Raw genomic sequence first — 18724 nt, forward strand, 5'->3', positions numbered from 1 at the left:
ACTCACCTCAGCCTCCCAAAGGCACGGGATTACAGGCTGAGCCACTGAGCCCAGCTGAAATTAAGTTCTTGATTTGATTCTCGGCTTGGTCACTGTTGGTGTATAACAGTGCTAGTGATTTGTTTATGAAAATTTTGTATCCTGAAACTTTACTAAAATCATTTATCAAGTCCAGGAGTATTTAGAATTCTGTAGGTGTGGCAAAAGTGAACATTTTTGCCTTGTTCCACTTCTGATAGGGGATGCATTCAACTTTTCTCCATTCAGGATGACATCGGCTGTGGGTTTGACAGATATGGATTTTATTATTTTGAGTAAAGTACTTTCGATACCTATTTTGCTGTGGTTTTTTTATTATGAAGGGATACTGGATTTTATCATGCTTTTTCTGTGTCTATTGAAATTAACATACAATCTTTGTTTTTAATTCTGTTTATATGGTGGTTCATGTTTATTGACTTGTGTATGTTGAACTATCCTTGCATCCCTGGGATAAAACCCACTTGATTGAGGTGGATTATTTTTATGGGCAGTTGAATTCAGTTTGCTAATATTTTGCTGAGGATTTTTGTGTCTATTTTCATTATGGATATTGGTCTATAGTTTGTTGGTTGTGTCTTTTCCTGGCTTTGGTGTTAGGGTGATACTGGTTTCATAGTATGGGTTATAGAGAATTCCTTCATTTTCAATCTTGTAGAATAGTTTCAGTAAAATTGGTACCAGTTCTTTGAAAAGTCCGGTAGAATTCAGCTGTGAGTCCATCAAGTCCTGGACTTTTTGTTATTGTTGAGAGACTTTTAATTACTAGTTCAATCTCACTACTTTTTATTGGTCTTTTCAGGGTTTTTGTTTCTTTCTGATTCAAGGTTGGGGGGTTATGTTTCCAAGAATTTATTCATTTCCTCCAGATTGTCTAGTTCGTTTGCAGAGAGGTATTCATAATAATCTCAGATGATCTTTTGTATTTCTGTGGTATCAGTTATAATGTCTCCATTTTCATTTTTGATTGAGTTCATTTGAGTCTTCTCTGTCTCAATCTAGTTAGTGGTCTATCAGTTGGATTTATTTTTTCAAAGAACCAACTTTTTGTTTCATTGATCCTTTATATTTTGTTGTTGGTTTGTCTAGATTTCATTTAGTTCTGCTCTGATCTTTGTGATTTTCTTCTGCTAACTTTTGCTTTGGTTTGTCTGTATTTTTCTAGCTCCTTGTAGTATGACATTAAGTTGTCAATATGTAATCTTTCAGTCTTTTTGTTGTAGGCCTCAGGTGCTATAAATTTCCCTCTGAACACAGCTTTGACTGTGTTCCAGAGGTTTTGATAACTTGTATCACTGTTATCATTCATGTCAGAAAATGTTTAAATCCCTATCTTGATTTCATTGTTGACCCAGAGATCATTCAGGAGCAGATTGTTTAATTTCCGTGTATTTGTTTGGTTTTCAGAGTTCTTCTTGGAGTTAATTTCTAGTTTTATTTCATTATAGTCTGTGAAGGTATACTCTTTTTTTAAAGAGTCTATCTTTTTGGATCATTTTTATTCATTTCCTTAATAGTTTTTTTATTTCTTTTTGTTGGTTTTCAGCTTTCTCCTGGATCTCATCAAGCAATTTTATAGTCAACTTTTTGAATTCTGTCTCTGGAATTTCAAAGATTTTATTTTGGTTAGGGTCCATTGCTAAAAAGTTAGTGTGGTCTTTGGGGGATTTTGAAGAACTGTTTTTGCATAATGTCAGAATTACTTTTCTTGTTCCTTCTCTTTCGGGTAGACTGTTTCTTCTTTGAGGTTGGCAGGGAGCTGACATAAACACCGTAAAGTTCCCTTGGTTATATGTAGTCTTGGTGTGGTTCGTTTCTCAATTGCTGGCTGTGGAGGTGCTGTGCTAGGTACATGCACAGGCTCAAGGCATCCTGAGTGACTAGAGTGGCCTGGATAGAGGTGCTAGCTAGGGTCTGGGATCAGATATAATGGGCTGTACCAGCTGCCCTCTGGCCAGGAAGTGGCACTTGCTGTAGAGAGCCAGCAGCAGTGGTGGCTATGGGCTTTCTGCTTGACCTATGTTGCTCCAAGGAAGTACCCAGCTGATCTCTGCAGTGGACCAGGCTGTGGGGATGACCCAAGTTCCCTGTCTGATTTGAGCCTTGGAGGGAGATGGGCTGAAACACTCAAGCTCCCCACCTGTGTGCACAATTGGCTACCCCAGTAGGAATCGGGAAGGAGCTCCCAGCCATTGTGGTAATGCTGTGGTGTTGTGCAGAGACTGCAGGAGTTTGCATGCAGAGTGAAAGGCTGAGGCGGAAGGATCACTGGATCACTTGCACTCCAGTCTGGGCGACAGAGCGAGACTCCAACTCAAAAAAAAAAAAAAGGAACGTTTGCTAGGGCAGCCAGTCCCACCCGGCCCTCCCACCTTAGCCTCAGGCAGCGTGCATTCAGAATGTCAGAGTGCAGCTGGCCCCAGGTCTTCTCATGGGAACTGCCCCCAGGAACTGTCTGTTGCAGAAGTCTGCCCTTGGGGCAAATGAAGATGTCAGGTCTCCCTGTTTCCTCCCAGGCCAGCTAGAAAGTAGCTGTCAGCAAGGGTTGATTTTTTTTTTTTCCAGGAGATGGTAGCTAAAGCCACTTTTTCCTGTACCACTCCTCATGGGTTTCAGCAGAACATGGCTGTTTGTAAGGCAGTTTCCCGCAAGGGACTGGAGTCTTGCAAGGCTTGGGGGCCTTCAAAACTTGTGGCAGGAGCACAGAACTCCTGAATTCCCCTCACCTTCTCCACTGTGTCTGGAGGCTACTCATGACCTGTTTGATGATTCAGGCAAGTCTGCCTAATTCCATCCCAGGCTGATTGATTTTCTTTTCTTTGCGCTCTATAGATCTCGCTGCTTCTCTGCTGAGTCCTGTGGTATGCTGCTGGTCTTCCACTCTGAGTTCCAAGGCTCTCTCTCTGGGCTCACTCCCTGGGAGACAGTCTCTCTAGCTACTTCTCATCGGCTATCTTAATCCTATCCCAATACATTTTATTAAAACAAACCTTTTTGTAAAGGAGAGCCTCATAATTCCCCAGAGCACCCCCTCTTCTAGTTACCTCCCCTCCTTTTTTCTACAAAAGAAACCTAGAAGGTTGTTGCTTTTCTTTATTTTTTTACATGTATCCCTAAATATTAGAATTAGTTTTTCCAGCAGTATGTATGTAAAATCCTAAAGTATATATATTCATCTGTCTGGCTATTTGAGTGCAGCCGTGTATTTGTGTAGTGGTTGGATATAGCTGTAGTTTGCCCATTTGTGTTTCTCTGTAATATTTTGTTCTATGACTATGCCATAATTTTATCTATTCTACTGTTGATAGGAATTTGGCTTATTTCCAGGTTTTTGTTATTATGAACAATTCTGCCATGAACATTTTCACTTCTTTTTTTTTTTTTTTTTTTGAGTTGGAGTCTCACTCAGTCGCCCAGACTGGAGTGCAGTAGCTGCTCCCGGCCACCGCAGCCTCGCCTGCTGGGCTCCAGTGATCCTTCCGCCTCAGCCTTCCGAGTAGCCGGAATTACAGGCACGCACTACCACGCCCAGCTGATTTTTTGATTTATTGTAGAAATGAGGTCTCGCTGCCCAGGCGGGTCTCGAACCCGCAGGCTCAGGCAATCCACTCACCTCAGCCTCCCAAAGGCGCGGGATTACAGGCTGAGCCACCGAGCCCAGCCATTTTCACATTTTTATCCTATGCCTGTGTCTTCATGTTCTCTAGAATGTAACCTAGGAATATTATTTGTTGCAGGGTCACAAGTAATGCATATCTTTAACATTAATAGATAATGGAATTAACCAATGTGATTGTACCAATTTACATCCCTAACACCACTGTGCAAGCATTTATTTACTCCTCCCTGATGCTTGTTATTGTCATTCTTTTTAATTTAGTCATTCTGGTGGGTATGAGGTACTATACATAGTAATAGTAATCAAGGAATATACATATTAATCAAGGATAAATCATGAGGTACTGTACATACAATGAGATACATACCATCTCACTGTGATTTTATTCCTTGATCACTAATGAAGTTAGTGTTTTCCATTTACTCTTATATACCTTCAAAATATGAATTTATTCTCTTTGTAGCAATATAAAAATAACTTTAAAATTACATAAAATTAAAATCAAGTGTAACTAGGTTAGTTAATTTATTCAGCAAAATGACTAAGATACGAAGCTAACTTTTTTTAACGTGTGGCTTTTCCTGTCTACACTTACAAGAGGAGTGTCTCTTGCTGATGAGCATTCCACTTCTCTTATCCATGTTTGCTCCACTGGTTAAGAAGGCAGAAAGATATAACTGAGGAAGCATCCAGCTGGGTGACAGGAGACTGTCACAAAGCCAGTAGGGGACCCAGAGCCTGTCACCCAGCTCCTGGGTCTCAGTTTCCAATTCTGAAAAGAGAGAGTTGGACAGGTAATTTTAAGTTCTCTTCCAGCCCCTAGAATCCTAAAATTATATGGGGTTTCACTTTAAAAAGTTTTTTGCAGTGGCATACCTAAAATCTGTATAAAGATACTTCATGATTTAGGAATTTCTGTGTGTCAAGAAGTAGTCTTTATGATGGAAGGCTGTTTTATATATGCTTTGATAAAATTAAAAGTTTGTTTTCGTATTCTCGTAGAATTCCCTAGCTTTGGTTTTCTTGGCTTACTGTATATTTGTTCTTTCTCCAGCACATAGATTTCCCCATCCCATGCCCATTGAGGATGTTTGAAATGCTGGTGGTTCCTGAACAGGAATACCCTCTAGTGTGTGTGGGTGTCAGCAGGGGGCGAGACTTCAACCAGGTGGTTCGATTTGAGACTGTCAATCCCAATTCTACCTCGTCATGGTTTACAGAATCAGGTTTGTGATTCTTATAGAATTATTCAAAGCAGTGTATATGCTTTGTAAGTAATAAGTTTACTAGTAAGTAAAAACTGCAGACCAGGCACGGTGGCTCAAGCCTGTAATCCCAGCACTTTGGGAGGCCGAGGTGAGAGGATTGCCTGAGCCCACAGGTTCGAGACCAGCCTGGGCAATTTAGCAAGACCTCATCTCTATAATAAATCAATTAGCCAGACATGGTAGCACACGCCTGTAGTTCCGGCTCCTTGGAAGGCTGAGGTGGAAGAATCAACTGAGCCCAGCGGGTTGAGACTGCAGTGGCCGTGAACATGCCACTGCACTCCAGTCTGGGTGACAGAGTGAGACTCCAATACTCAAAAAGAAAAAACTGCATAAAAGTCCAGTCTTCAATATCTATTATTAAACTGAAAGAAGATAAGATGACTTTCTTTAAAATAGCTAATTCACTTGACACATTTAAAACCACTTAATTAGTGCTAAGCATTTATATTGTGAGCACATCCACCAATTTTTTTATTTAAAAATGAATATGATAAGGATCTGATCCTTGGGAGCCTGTATTTGTTATATATTAACTCATTCATGACCACTGATGTGAATTTATGTCATTTCAAATTCTGTTCCTGGTCGCTGCTGACATTAATTTATCTCATCATGGAAGACGATCTTTTCGGGTTTTATAATCCAAATAAAGATACAAAGTACAGAATGCTAGTCAGAGTGGTGTCTGAGGCAAATACTGGATATGTCTGCAACTTTCAGCTGTATTGTGAAAAAGGTGACCAATTAGAAAAGACCATCTCAGTTGGTCTTAACAACAGAAGTTTATAGCAATCAGCTTCAGATTTCTTTAATTTTCACCTGCTCTCAGTATTAGGAAAGTGAAAAATTTGCCAGTCGCAAATGTGTTAATAAAACCATTTTGCAGGAACACTTTTCTTACCATAAAGTAAGGAATATACCTGTGTCATTTTATAATTTTTGAGAAACATAGGGTATAAAATATGACATTTTAAATAACAGTTAATCTCAAGGGACACTATGTACAGGTAACCTAAAGCCATGTTTGTATTAATTATACTTGGAAATAATTGCATTAGTATTATCAATTGAATACCAGTTAAAACATTTTGATTCTGAAAACAAAAAAGAAATTAATTTATATATAGTCAAATATTTTTAATTTTTTGCAAATGTTTTTAATATTTTGATAACACTTTTTATTTTACACGTTTTACATTTTAGGGAATTTATATGCCTCTGATTTGGTGACATTTATTAATATGAAAATGAATCTTTATGAAATGCGTGTTAACATAGGAAACACCTAAAACATATTCACATATTAAAACATCATATCAAGGCACATTAACATGGGAAACATTTAACACAAAACATGGGCACTTAAAATTTTTATAACTCAGAATATTCAAGTATTTTATGTAATTTAAATAGCTTATACCTGAAGATTTTATATAGTTCCAGTTGCCCTACCTCCCTGAAAATCATCAGGTCATGTTAGCTTTTTAATCACATTCTACCACTTTACTAAGTGTGTTGATAAATGGGGTCCTTGTATTTAGTACATCTAGTGATCCCCAAACTTGAGTGTGCGTCAGAGTCACTGGAAGACTTGTTAAAACACATTGCTAGGCACCACCCCCAGAGCTTTCATTCAGTAGGTCTGGAGTGGATTAAGAATTTTCACTTCTGTAAATTCCCAGGGGATGCTGATGGTTGATACAGACACCATATTTTGAGAATTATGTATATACATAAATGTCAGACTAATAGAAAAGCTGATTTAAAAAAAAGGAAAAGCTGCGTCATAGACTATTTTAGGTATAGTTTGTTTTCCCTACCATCATCCCTTTGTATCTGTGGGTTCCACATCACCAGTAGTATTAACATTAGCAAACATATGCTATGTTGAGCACTTGGGTAGCTTAGCACTTGGATCTGCCTTTGAACAAGCACTTGGCTCAACCACTACATGTGTATTGCAGAGATTTCTAAGTATTTTAGATACTGTTATCCTCAGAAGTGTTTTTTTCTGTGTCTCTGTGCTTTAAATATTGCAGCTTTATTTAAGTTTACTAAACTTTTTTGTGTTACAGATACACCACAGACAAGTGTTACACATGTAACCCAACTGGAGAGAGATACCATCCTTGTATGCTTGGACTGTACGTCTTTATTTTTGGACATCTTATTTTAATAAGACTTCTTTTATCTTAGTTGCTAAGTGACTTTTTTTCTTCTAGGTTGTATAAAAATAGTAAATCTTCAAGGAAGATTAAAATCTAGCAGAAAATTATCATCAGAACTCACCTTTGATTTCCAGATAGAATCAATAGGTAAGTCAAAGTTTTGTGTTTCTTTACTTTGTTAGAACTGCTTAAAACAATTTTTCAGGTAATTATCTGAAATTATATAAGGACTCATTTTTTAAAAATACTTAGTATGCCCTATTGTATTTTTGTTGTTGTATCTGCTGATAGAGAATTTTGAGTGTGTATAATTTTCTTCTTGCCATTCTCAAATTTTATATGATAGAAGTATTTCTGGAAAAGGATTTCTGACAGAATTACATTCCAAAGTGATTACATTCAGGAAAAATAAAGTGAAAATGATCATATCTAAGATGATGCTGGGAAAATGAATTATGATTAATTTAATATTTAACAATGCACACCTCACTCTGTCACCCAGGTCAGAGTGCGTTGGCGGAGCATGGCTCACTGCAGTGTTCACCTCCTGGGCTCAAGTGACCCCCCCACCACAGCCTCCCAAGTAGCTGGGACTACAGGCACGTAACACCATGCCTGTTTAATTTTTTGTATCTTTTTGAAGAGATGAAGTCTCACTGTGTTGCCCAGGCTGGTCTTGAACTCCTGGCTTCAAGCAGCCCTTCCTTGGCTTCCCAAACTGCTAGGATTACAGGCCTGAGCCACCGTGCCTGGTCAAAAATATCATGGCTAATGGTGAAACTAACTGCCATTAAGGTGAAGAGCAAAATAAGGATGTTTGCTGTTATTGCATTTCAACACTGTCTCATTAGAAAAGGGTAGTGTGAGGATTAAAAAGAAAAAGATCCTTTTTTGTAGATGGTATGATCATCTACAAAGAATTTAAAAACCTATAAACAAGAGCTAATAAGATAATTCAGAGTTGCTAGATACAAGTTACACAAATGAATAGTTTTCCTAAATGATCAGTGAGAAGTTGAAAAGGATTTGCCGTATCACAATGGCAATAAAGCAAACATATATAAGAATACATGTAATCCAAACGTGTTTAAGACCATATCTAAGAAATTTAAAACTATTTTTTAAAGACAGAAAGATTTCCAAATGAAGAACTACATCATGTCCAGAGGTAGAAAGACTCAAGAGAAAGATACTGGTTTTTCACAAATTAATCCACAAATCCTGTGCATTTGCAGTAAAAACCCCACAAGATGTTTTATGTCACTCGATAAAGCTCACCTTAAAGTTCATGTGGAAGAGTCAAAGACCAAGAATAGTAAAATAAGTTCTCACAAATACTCCACTCAATACTGGAACCTGTATAAAGCCACAGTGATGAAGATGTGGTGTCAGCACAGGGATAAATTGACGAGTGCGACAAAAGAGAGGCCAGAAACAGACCCACATGTCGATGGGAATATATGGCCTGTGAGTCACTAGGAGATGGTTGGCTCTTCAACAGTGATGCTGGTGCAGTTGCACGTAGTTGATTACTGCAGGAAACAAAATTAGACTTCTTCCTTACTGAATGCACACAAAATATGTATTAAATATGTAAATATAAAAAGCAGAACTAAAATTTGCTTTATTTACACCCTGTGTCCCAGTAATTCTACTTCTAGATGTCCACCACAGATAGCGTTTTGTACATGTATTCAAGATGATGTGCAAGAATGTATATTGCAGCTTTGTAGTAATGAAAAACTAGAAATAATGTAATTGTTCATCATATCAAAAGTATGAAAGTTGGAAACACTCCGTCTAAAGTTATATTGATATGTAAATTTACAGTATAGTAGTCATAAAAACATGCTTGAGAATGATAAATACCAAATGTATAGTAATGATTATCTCAGGGAGGAAGAAGAGACCAGAATGGGATTAGAGGAGGGCATGCAGTGGGCACTAGCTGTACTTGCTTTCATTTAAAGCAAATATGGCAGAATGTTAGGATTTGATTGTTGGGTAGTAGAAACGTGTATTTATGCTGTTCTCTATATTTTTCTTTATATCTGCAGTATTTTTTAAATTTAGTTATTTTATCAAAATAAAAATTTCTGTAACAAAAAAGATTTTCAGTAAGTTTTTATCCAAAAAAATGCATAAGCTCTGTAGAGTATATTTTAAAACTTTCCAATGTAAAGATGCCATGTATAAGTATAGAATAGCTAACATTGGTTATTGATTGAGATATTGCTTTACAAGATAGAAAGAGGGATGAAATGATGCTTCTCAGTTGAACTTTTGTACTATTAACAGTAATTGAGCTGTTCTTGCCTGCTAGTTTGCCTACAAGACAGTGTTCTAGCTTTCTGGAAACATGGAATGCAAGGTAGAAGCTTTAGATCTAATGAGGTAAGTAATCTTTTTAAAATTATGTCCATCCAGTAGTCACAAGACAGTATCAAAATCAAATTCCACTTCAAGCAGTTCTCCTAACTTCGGAAAATTTCTAAATGATATAAGTAATACTTGTGGGCTAATTTTAGTAACACTTACTGTATTTAGTCTGTTGATAAAGTCAGTAGCACACACTTCGTAGCCACCTGTCCCTCTCCAGTACTCAAACAACTCCAGTGCATAATGTACTTCCATATAATCACTCTCAAGTTCAGAACAAAAACTTCCTAATACTGTTAAAAGTGAGCCAACTCCAATTTTCTTTCAAATTTCCCAACCCATCACTGGAACAGGAGTGCTTGTGCCAGCCTTCTCTGTCCCAATCATCTTTTCTACCTGAAATAATGACCGTTGCAGACTATAAGTAAAGGGCTGTTCACTTCCCTTGACGCTACTTGCCTCCTATTTCTGTCATCCTTACTCGCTTGACATTTATACGATTCTTTGCCCTTTTTCCTTCCCCTTATATTAACCTTTAGCTGCATCTCATGAGTCCTTCTTACCCTCCAGAAATAATTTAACTCTAGGCCACGTAACATATTCAGTTTAGTTCAGCATTTATGCCAGAAAGCTCTGGGGTTATAAATATGAGCAAGATGTGGTACCTGTCCCTAGAATGTTACAGGCAAGTAAAATCATCAAAAATTCTTCCACTGCCCCCAAGCCAATCTCAGTAGTATAACTTTTACTTGATCATTTGAAGAAATGATCAAACAAGAAAATAGCTTTGTTTCTTAAACTGTCATTCATTAAGCTCAGAGCGTTTCTTCTAACAAAGTCAGCTGTATGGCATTGTGATCATGAGCAGGGGTTTCCGGAGTTGAGACAATCAGAGGGTCAAGTCTCAGCCCTACTAGTTGGTAGCCATAACCCTATATTTTTTCATCTGTGACTGGAGAGTTAAGATACCATGACATGAAGCATGGAGTGTCCTTGGCATAGTGAGTGTTGAAGGAAGGTAGCTGCTATTGTGTTTTTAAAAGTAATTCCCACAGTAGACTCATTTCTCAGAAAGATGTTCTGAATCACCTGAGGCACTAGAGCAGGTATATTAAAACAGTCACCAACTAAGAAACACTCGTCAGAGAGAGAGAGACATTCTAGGCACCAAAGAGAAAGTGGTTAAATACCAAAACAAGGAAAGAAACATGTACCCCAAAAGTCACCTGAGGGGCTTTTTCTAACTACACAGGCAGCCCTGCAGTCAAACACCTCCAGAAATACCATTTTTCTAGTAGGCAGACCCCAAAATATATTGGAAATAATAGTCGTGATGAGCCATTGTTAACTGAAGCAAGCACGTTGTTGCCTTCGGGTGTGCTGGGTTACAACAGAAGTTAAGAATCATTCGTGTTTCCAGAAAAACTAATCATAGAAATATTGTTGGAATCAATTTCGTTTCAAAATCAAATTTTTTGTTTAGCCTGCCAAATTTTGAGAAGTTACTGCTGTTATAATTTGTAATTTTTTGTGTTCAATAAGCTGTAAACAGTGGGTTTCTCTTTCTCCCGTAGACTTATTCTGAGCTCCCCAATTGGTCATTGGTCACACTGAGGACCTCTTAAAGGATATATTACATCAGAGAATATTATTTCAGGAGAATAGAGAAGAAATGGAAAAGATGATGATTATATATTCAGCACTCCCTTGGCTGGATGTTATACCCACTAGTCCTTATAAGAACACCACCGGGTGCTACTGCAGGGTAGATCTTTTCTTTCCATCTTGCAGAAGGCAAAACCATTTCTAACAGATTTACATACTTTGCCCAGTGACACAGCTAGTACACAGGAGAACTGAGATGAAACTCAAGTCATGCATAGCTTTTAAATATTTCCTGTTATACCACATGGCAGCCTTTTACATAAAATAACCAGATCTAAGGGACTTCATGCTTCCAGTAGCCTTGCTGTCAGCATTAACATAAGTGATGAAGGTTTCTAATGTGTAAATTGGATATCATGAAGTTTTTCTCTTGGAGTCTATAATTCAACAAGGAAATCGTTTTCCTTTACCTGTATTTTTGTATTAATCCATAATTAACCACATTTTCCATAGACTAACAGATTGACGTACCCTCATGCTGACTTAACAGATAGTTTTGCAGGGATGTGGTTCCATCTTAGGAATTAAGTTTCTTTTCTGTATATAGTGAAATGGCATATACAATTTTGTATTCTTAGTTTCAGAAATTAAATTTATATTTTAATTGAACAGGTAACACAGGAAATTTCAGATAGCACAAGAATTTTCAGGCTGCTTGGATCTGACAGGTATGAAATGAGCTGTATTAAATATGTAGTGTGGAACTTGTTTTATAAATCCCGCATGAAACTGGTTCCTTTTTCAAGAGAATTGAAATTTCTGCAGTAATACATTCAGCATTGAATCGTTTACACTATAAATCTTCTTAAGTCAGAAAGTTATAAAACCTTTGAAAAATGTGCCTGATCATCCAAGTAATAAGAACTTATAGGTCTGTCAATACTAGTTTGCATGTTTGCATACTAGTTTGCATGTTTGCATACACATACTATCTAAAGCCCAATTTACAGCAAAAGAGTGAGGAAATACCATATGTCAACAAACAGAATTCTCCATTTTAAGTGCCAAATAGGATTTTAGAGATCTGTTCCAATTTGCTTTCTGATTTTTTTTTAGAGTTGGAGTCTCACTGCCACCCAGGCTGGAGTGCAGTGGCATGCTCACAGCCACTGCATCCTCGACCTGCTGGGCTCAGGTGATCCTTCTGCCTCAGCCTTCCAGTTAGCTGGAACTATATGCATGCGCCACCACGCCTGGCTAACTTTTTGATATTTATTGTAGAGATGAGGTCTTGCCAAGTTGCCCAGGCTAGTCTCGAACCCATGGGCTCAGGCAGTCCTCTCACCTCGGCCTCCCAAAGTACTGGGATTATAGACGTGATCCACCATGCCCTGCCATGCTTTCTGATTCTTGAACTGCAAATTGTTTTTAAAATTTATAATAAGAAATAAGTTCCCCCAAATTACTTCTAATGTAGGTTTCTCCCCTCCTGTGACTCTTAGAACACTGGTTCAGAGGGGGAAGTGGTGGGCAGCGGAATTACTTCCCAGAGCTGTAATGACAGTGCTCGCAGGTGGTTTCTGCCCACAATCAAGTGAGCAGCATTTTATCTATAGAGGCATATAATGGAGAGGTAGTGGGAAATGTTTCTGCTCACATTAGTTTTCAAGAGTAACTTTGTGTTGTTATGTGTCTTTGTTTATTACTTTTAGGGTCGTGGTTTTGGAAAGTAGGCCAACTGATAACCCCACAGCAAATAGCAATTTATACATCCTGGCGGGTCATGAAAACAGTTACTGAGAGTTGTTGTGCTTTGACACTTAACTCTAGAGAGAAAGAACACTACCACTGCAACATTAATGGATGCTTGAAGCTGTACAAAAGCTGCAGTAACCCGGCTTCAGTTCCTTTGTAATTTATTGTGGCATGAGACAAGATGGGGGAAATTTTTGTTTTAAGTGGTATGGATATATTTAGCATATTGAACCACACAAGTGCTTAATTCACTGTTATGTAATCTTTGTACATATAGGCAGTATTTTTCTGTGAAACTTCATATTGCTGAAGACATACACTAAGAATTTATGTAGATAATATACTTTTACGAGATGTACAAGTAAGTGTCTTTTATCTGTACAGATGTAAATGTTGATGACAATGCAATTGCTGTTAATATTTTAAGAATTCTTTAGTATATTCTTGGGTGTGGTTATATTACAAAATGGGATGCTGGCAATGAAACAAGACACTTAACACTATTGTATTTTTATTATATGTAACTTAGTAATATGAATATAAATCTTGTAACTTTTAAAATTGTAATGGAGGCTGTAATCATTTTATAATCTTGTTTTTAATGTTAATGCAAGTACACTGGTGTTTATATTTGCACAAAGTATTGGTGTGTGATTTATGAAGTCACAAAGTAAGCTGTGACGTTGTCTCTAAGCATTTGGCTCCACAACATCTTTTTAAAATGTGGTTGGGTTGTTTTCTATGTGAAACAAACCAATTACAGTTAACCACCTGTTGTAGTAACTGGTCTCTTTCTATTTAAGCAGATTCCTGTAAGATTGCTTGTCTGTGTTTAAAAACTATATCTTTGAAAAATTTTGAATCACAGAATAGCGGTACCGTGATGTGACACTGCAATTATTGTCTGAATTACAGTATGCACAAAGAATAAATTAGCATTATTAAAGAGTCCACACTGAACATTTCATATAATCACGTTGAAGAACTATAACATTCCATAGAGTGAAGTGGTTCAAATTTCTCATGGAATTTTTACTTTTGTTGACCTTATTTTATGATCCTTTTCATATTTCTTTTGATTTAGAGTATTAACACATGGCCAAAATAATTTAGTTACTACCTCATACAAACAATATAATGGTTACTACACATCACAGGAGAACTTAGTTTTGGTTTAAGTCATTTTTGATTGCTTTTTTTTCCAATGGACTATGTATATACCAAGTTTTAGCAAAATGCACACTTTTGGCTCTTTTTGGTATATGTTCTTTATATTTTAATGCAAGTACATACACTAAGAACAAACAAAATTGTGACTTATGGTCTTCATTTATTTTAATTGATAATGGTTTTAAATATGTTCCTGATTGTACATAGTGTAAAATAAACTTGTTTTTTAACATACAGTTGTATAGTAGCTTGTCATCTGGCTTAATGTATATGGTAACACTAAAATATATTAAGGAGGAAAATGTTATTTTATTGTTTTGCACTTAAGTTCTTAAGTACCCAGTTCTGGTTCCTCAAATCATGATTTTTGAAAATTTTATCTGTGTTCTCAGTTTCATAAAGCAGTACTATTCCCACATTTGAGGAAAGGACATCTTTTGTAGAATCGTCAACTTCCATCAGTTATATATTCACAGTTTTTTGGTTAGAGCAGTGGTGGGAAAACTACAGTCCTCAATCCAATCCAGCCTACTCCCTGTTTTGATAAATAAAGTTTTATTGGAACATGATACCACGTATTCAATTACATGTTGTCTATGGCTGCTCCTGTGCTACAGTGCTAAGAGTTGAGTGGTTTCCAAAACACTGTATGGCCCGAAAGACCTAAAATATTCCCTGTGTGACCCTACACAGAAAAAGTTTGCCGGTGCCTGGGTTAGAAAAAGAAAGGGAGTGTCAGGAACTGCAGTTCTGGAGGTAAGGGAAGGTCAAGGGTGAAGAGGCACTGTCTCAACCCTTATGCCACTGCCTGGCACAGTGGCCTTGAATAATTCACTTGACCAGAACAGTGCCCATGTCTAAAATCGTAAGATGCTGAAAATCACAACAACCTGTTCATGTATCACTTTTCCCAGACACATTGTAAATAGTCTTAGCATTAGCAACTACCCAGTGACTGCATTTTAAAACACATCTATCAGTATAACATTATCAGTTTACAGAACAGCAGAGACTCTTGAAAAGCTTTTGTTTGTTTTTTGAATTGGATTCTCACTCTGTCACTCAGGCTGCAGTGCAATGGCATGCTCACGGCCACCACAGCCTCGACCTGCTGGGCTCAGGTGATCCTTCCGCCTCAGCCTTCCAAGTAGCTGGGACCACAGGCATGTGCCACACGCCCGGCTAATTTTTTGATTTATTGTAGGGACAAGGTCTCACCATGTTGCTCAGGCTGGTCTCGAACCCCTGAGCTCGGGCAGTCCTCTCACCTCTGCCTCCCAAAGTGCTGGGATTACAGGCGTGAGCCACTGTGCCCAGCTGGAAAGTTTTTCAAGAAATCAAGATTCTCTTTTTGGCTCTTATTGACAAAGTTGTTGATCCTTTTTCTGAACCACTGCTTCTTATCCATTTCCAAAACCTATAAGTTATATAAGCGGTCATATCTCAAACGTTAATCGTTACATTTAACTATCAAGCACTTAGAAACATTTTCAAAAATTAAAGAACTGGTTGTGTGTTACCCAGGGGCTTTTTTGAAATATCACTAGAGTCATAATCTTTGTGAATGAGGCCCAGTAATCTGTATTTTTATAAAGCTGAACAAATGATTCCGATGTGCAGCCTAGCGTAAAAGCCTCTGGTGGGCATTACATTTAAATCAGTGTTTCTTGAGTGTGTCCAAGGATTAACTGCCTCGGAAAGAGTTGACTTTGATGACAGTTAAAAATGCATATTTCTAGGCTCTACCCAAGAACTTTTGGTTGTAGATCTTTTGCACTTAGAACAAAGAGAGCCACTCACTTAAATGATGGGAACAACCTACTTCATCTTCACTGGCATTCAGGCTATCATGTTAGCTAATTGCATAGACAGTGGTTTTGAGAAGAATGAGATCGATTGTTTATGGGCCTATTGGCATCATTCAACTTACAAGTGTGTCTCTGATATCAATAGAGACAAGGAAATAAAGGACAGATTATATCAGTTTTCACCATTCCTGGCAGTGGTGAAGGCTGTACAAAATAATGGGTAAACGCTAAGAGGGTCTGAAAAAAAAAGTACCCACTGATGGTATCTGTGTGCCAGGGACTCTTTACATGCTTTACATGCTTAGTTCCACTTAAGACCCACAACAGCCCTATGAAGTAGGTGTGTTTAGCTCCATTTTGCAGATGAAGAAACCGAGGCACAGAAGGGGGGACTACAGCTGGTAAGTAGTGTAATGGGTAAGAGCTGATCTTTGAACCTAGGCAGTTGGTTCACAGTGCATTCTCTTAACTACTATGGTAGACAGCTACAGAGAGTACACTCAGTCTATTCACTGCCCACTAAAATACACTCCAGCATTTTTCCTTCTGAAATTAGATGTTTTTTCTCTCCAGGTGTTGTGTTTCAAATGCTGATTTTCATGTCTTTGCAACAAGAGAAATTCACTTCTATCTTAATTTTTTGTTTTGCCAAAAAGCATTTTTCTTATCCAAAGAGTTTTGTATAAAAGATTTTTTGAAATTCATAAAATTACAGTCAAAGCATATAAAATAAATCTAGTCAGAAGTCATGACATAGGCATGGTGGCTCATGCCTCTAATCCCAGCACTTGGGAGGCCCAAGTGGGAAGATTGCTTAAGCCCAGGAGTTCAAGACTACAGTGAGCTATGATCATGCCACAGCCACGGCACTCAAACCTGGGCTATAAAGTGAGGCCCTGCCTTAAAAAGTTATTACCATAAAGACTTTTTTTCTTTAAATTTTGTGAGACAATCATATAACATCCTGATCATTTAAAGCGTGTCCTGGCATTTTCTGGAGAAAAGATGGGAAAGGCATAATTCCCAACCAATATTCATCTGACAAGCACACTTGGATGAATAAAGGTAAACCGCAGAAAGTAGTAATAAGAAAGGGTGCAAAAGGCCTTGCCTGATTCTGCTTTGGGAAAAGGAAAGCTTTGTGTAGAAGATAAGTAAACCAGCTTGTGGATGGATGAAGAAGAAGAGTTTATCACATGCAGGAAGAAAACAGGAAGCCGAGAGGAGGCATATGCAGAAACACCACATGTTCAGAGAGTGGTGAGGGCTGCGGTGCTGGGGGGGCATGGGCGGGGAGAGCTTCCTTCCTTGCAAGGAGTTCCGGAGACTGCATCATGATGAAAACAGAAAACGCATCATGATGAAAACAGGCAGGTGGGTTTGTGGGTGAGGTGATCACTCATGTACTTAGAAAGTTTTCTCTAGCACAATGAGAACAGAGACATGGAAATGGGCATATGTGAGTGTATGTATCTGAGTTCAGTGGAAGCTTGTTTGGTCTCGAAGGAGAAAGGAGATTAAGATCGTTTCTGGCTTGATTTTGTTAAAGAGATTTGAGCATGTCTCTAAGCAAATGAAATAAAGAATTGAGCTGGACAAGAAAAGGGGAGTCAGTCACCTGTGAGGGAAGAAGGGAAGATGGATGTGCTGAATCTGCCATGGTGGGAGCATTTTATGGATGCTAAAAAAAAAAAGGCAGTATGTGCTCATTAACAGAAGAGATTTTTTTTGTTAGGGTGAGCTTCGGCAAAAATTCTGAGGTTCATACATTTACCTCCACATTTATCACGTTAGTATGCGTTTGCTTGACTTTCTTCCCCACTGGGTGTCAAACCTGTGTCTGATTCTGAACCAGCCCAACATACTAGTGCAAGAGCTTACTGAAATATGAATATGAACCACAGATCCGCTAAAGCTGCTTTTCTCAGAAGATCTCCAGAAGCTTGCTGATAAGCTGCTTGGACGATAAGAAAGACTGAAGAGAAGTGACTGGTCACAAGAACTTACAAACCGAAGATCTCTGCCCAGGCAGGGAAACTGACTTCAGTATTCAGCGTTGGCCTGTGCTTAGCGTTAGTGCCTTGGAAGGAAACAGGAATTGGTATAATCACAGGGTTTAGAGACAGTAGTTACTTGGAAATTGGTGTGGGGATTTCTCAAAAAACTATAGGTAAAAATCTGCCATTTGACCCAGCAATCCCACTACTAGGCGTCTACCCAAAGGAACAGAGGTCATTATATTACAAGGACACCTGCACCCACATGTTGCAGCACGATTCACAATTGTAAAAAATGTGAGATCAACCTAAATGCACATCAACTGACAGATAATGAAAATGTGGTTTATATACACCATGGGATAGATATTATCCAGCCATCAAGAAGAATGAAGTCATGCCTTTTGCAGCAACCTGGATGGAATGGGAGAACATCATCTAAGTGAAAAAGAACAGAAGACCAAACATATTCTCACGTGTAAGCAGGCGCTAAACCAAAGATCTGCAAAGGCATAGAAGAATGGTACAGTGGGCACTGGAGACTCAGAAGGGGCAGGGGGAAAGAAGTGGGGAGATTTTTTTTAAAATCACCTCTGGGGTGGCGTGTGCACAGGTGGGGGTGGCGGGTCCACTTCAAGGCCAGACTTCTCTACCACAGTCACGTAACCAAAACCTTTGCGCCCCCTAAAGCTGGTAAATAAGCAAATGCTCCCCGCCGGGCTGGGCCCCCGGAGCCCGCCGAGAGGGGGAGCCTGGCGCGCTCCGGAGCCGCCCCGCCCGCGCGCGCGCCCCCGCGTCCCGGTTGCCCGGGAGACGCGCGAAGCTGCGGCGCCGGCGGCTGCTGCGAGCGACCCGCCGGGCTGGGGCTGCCCGGGACTGCGCCCCCGTGCCCGCGTCGCCCCCGGCCGCGCCG

General features: G+C 38.8%; 1 protein-coding gene across 2 annotated transcripts in view; it reads left to right on the forward strand.

The window, feature by feature from the left end:
• Window positions 1–14253, forward strand: part of MAP4K3 (mitogen-activated protein kinase kinase kinase kinase 3) — a 127989-nt gene extending 113736 nt beyond the window's left edge. For both annotated transcript variants that reach the window (XM_008072534.2, XM_021706171.1), the window contains exons 27-32: window positions 4713–4884; window positions 7005–7073; window positions 7152–7244; window positions 9421–9491; window positions 11754–11809; window positions 12794–14253. In XM_008072534.2, coding sequence (XP_008070725.1) covers window positions 4713–4884; window positions 7005–7073; window positions 7152–7244; window positions 9421–9491; window positions 11754–11809; window positions 12794–12881 — 549 coding nt within the window. In that variant the 3' untranslated portion in view covers window positions 12882–14253. The remainder of the gene's footprint in view (window positions 1–4712; window positions 4885–7004; window positions 7074–7151; window positions 7245–9420; window positions 9492–11753; window positions 11810–12793) is intronic.
• Window positions 14254–18724: the final 4471 nt, after the last annotated feature.

This window comes from Carlito syrichta, unplaced genomic scaffold (assembly GCF_000164805.1).
Source record: "Carlito syrichta isolate Samal-C Ts95f unplaced genomic scaffold, Tarsius_syrichta-2.0.1 Scaffold315330, whole genome shotgun sequence".
In the NCBI taxonomy this organism is placed as follows: domain Eukaryota; kingdom Metazoa; phylum Chordata; class Mammalia; order Primates; family Tarsiidae; genus Carlito; species Carlito syrichta.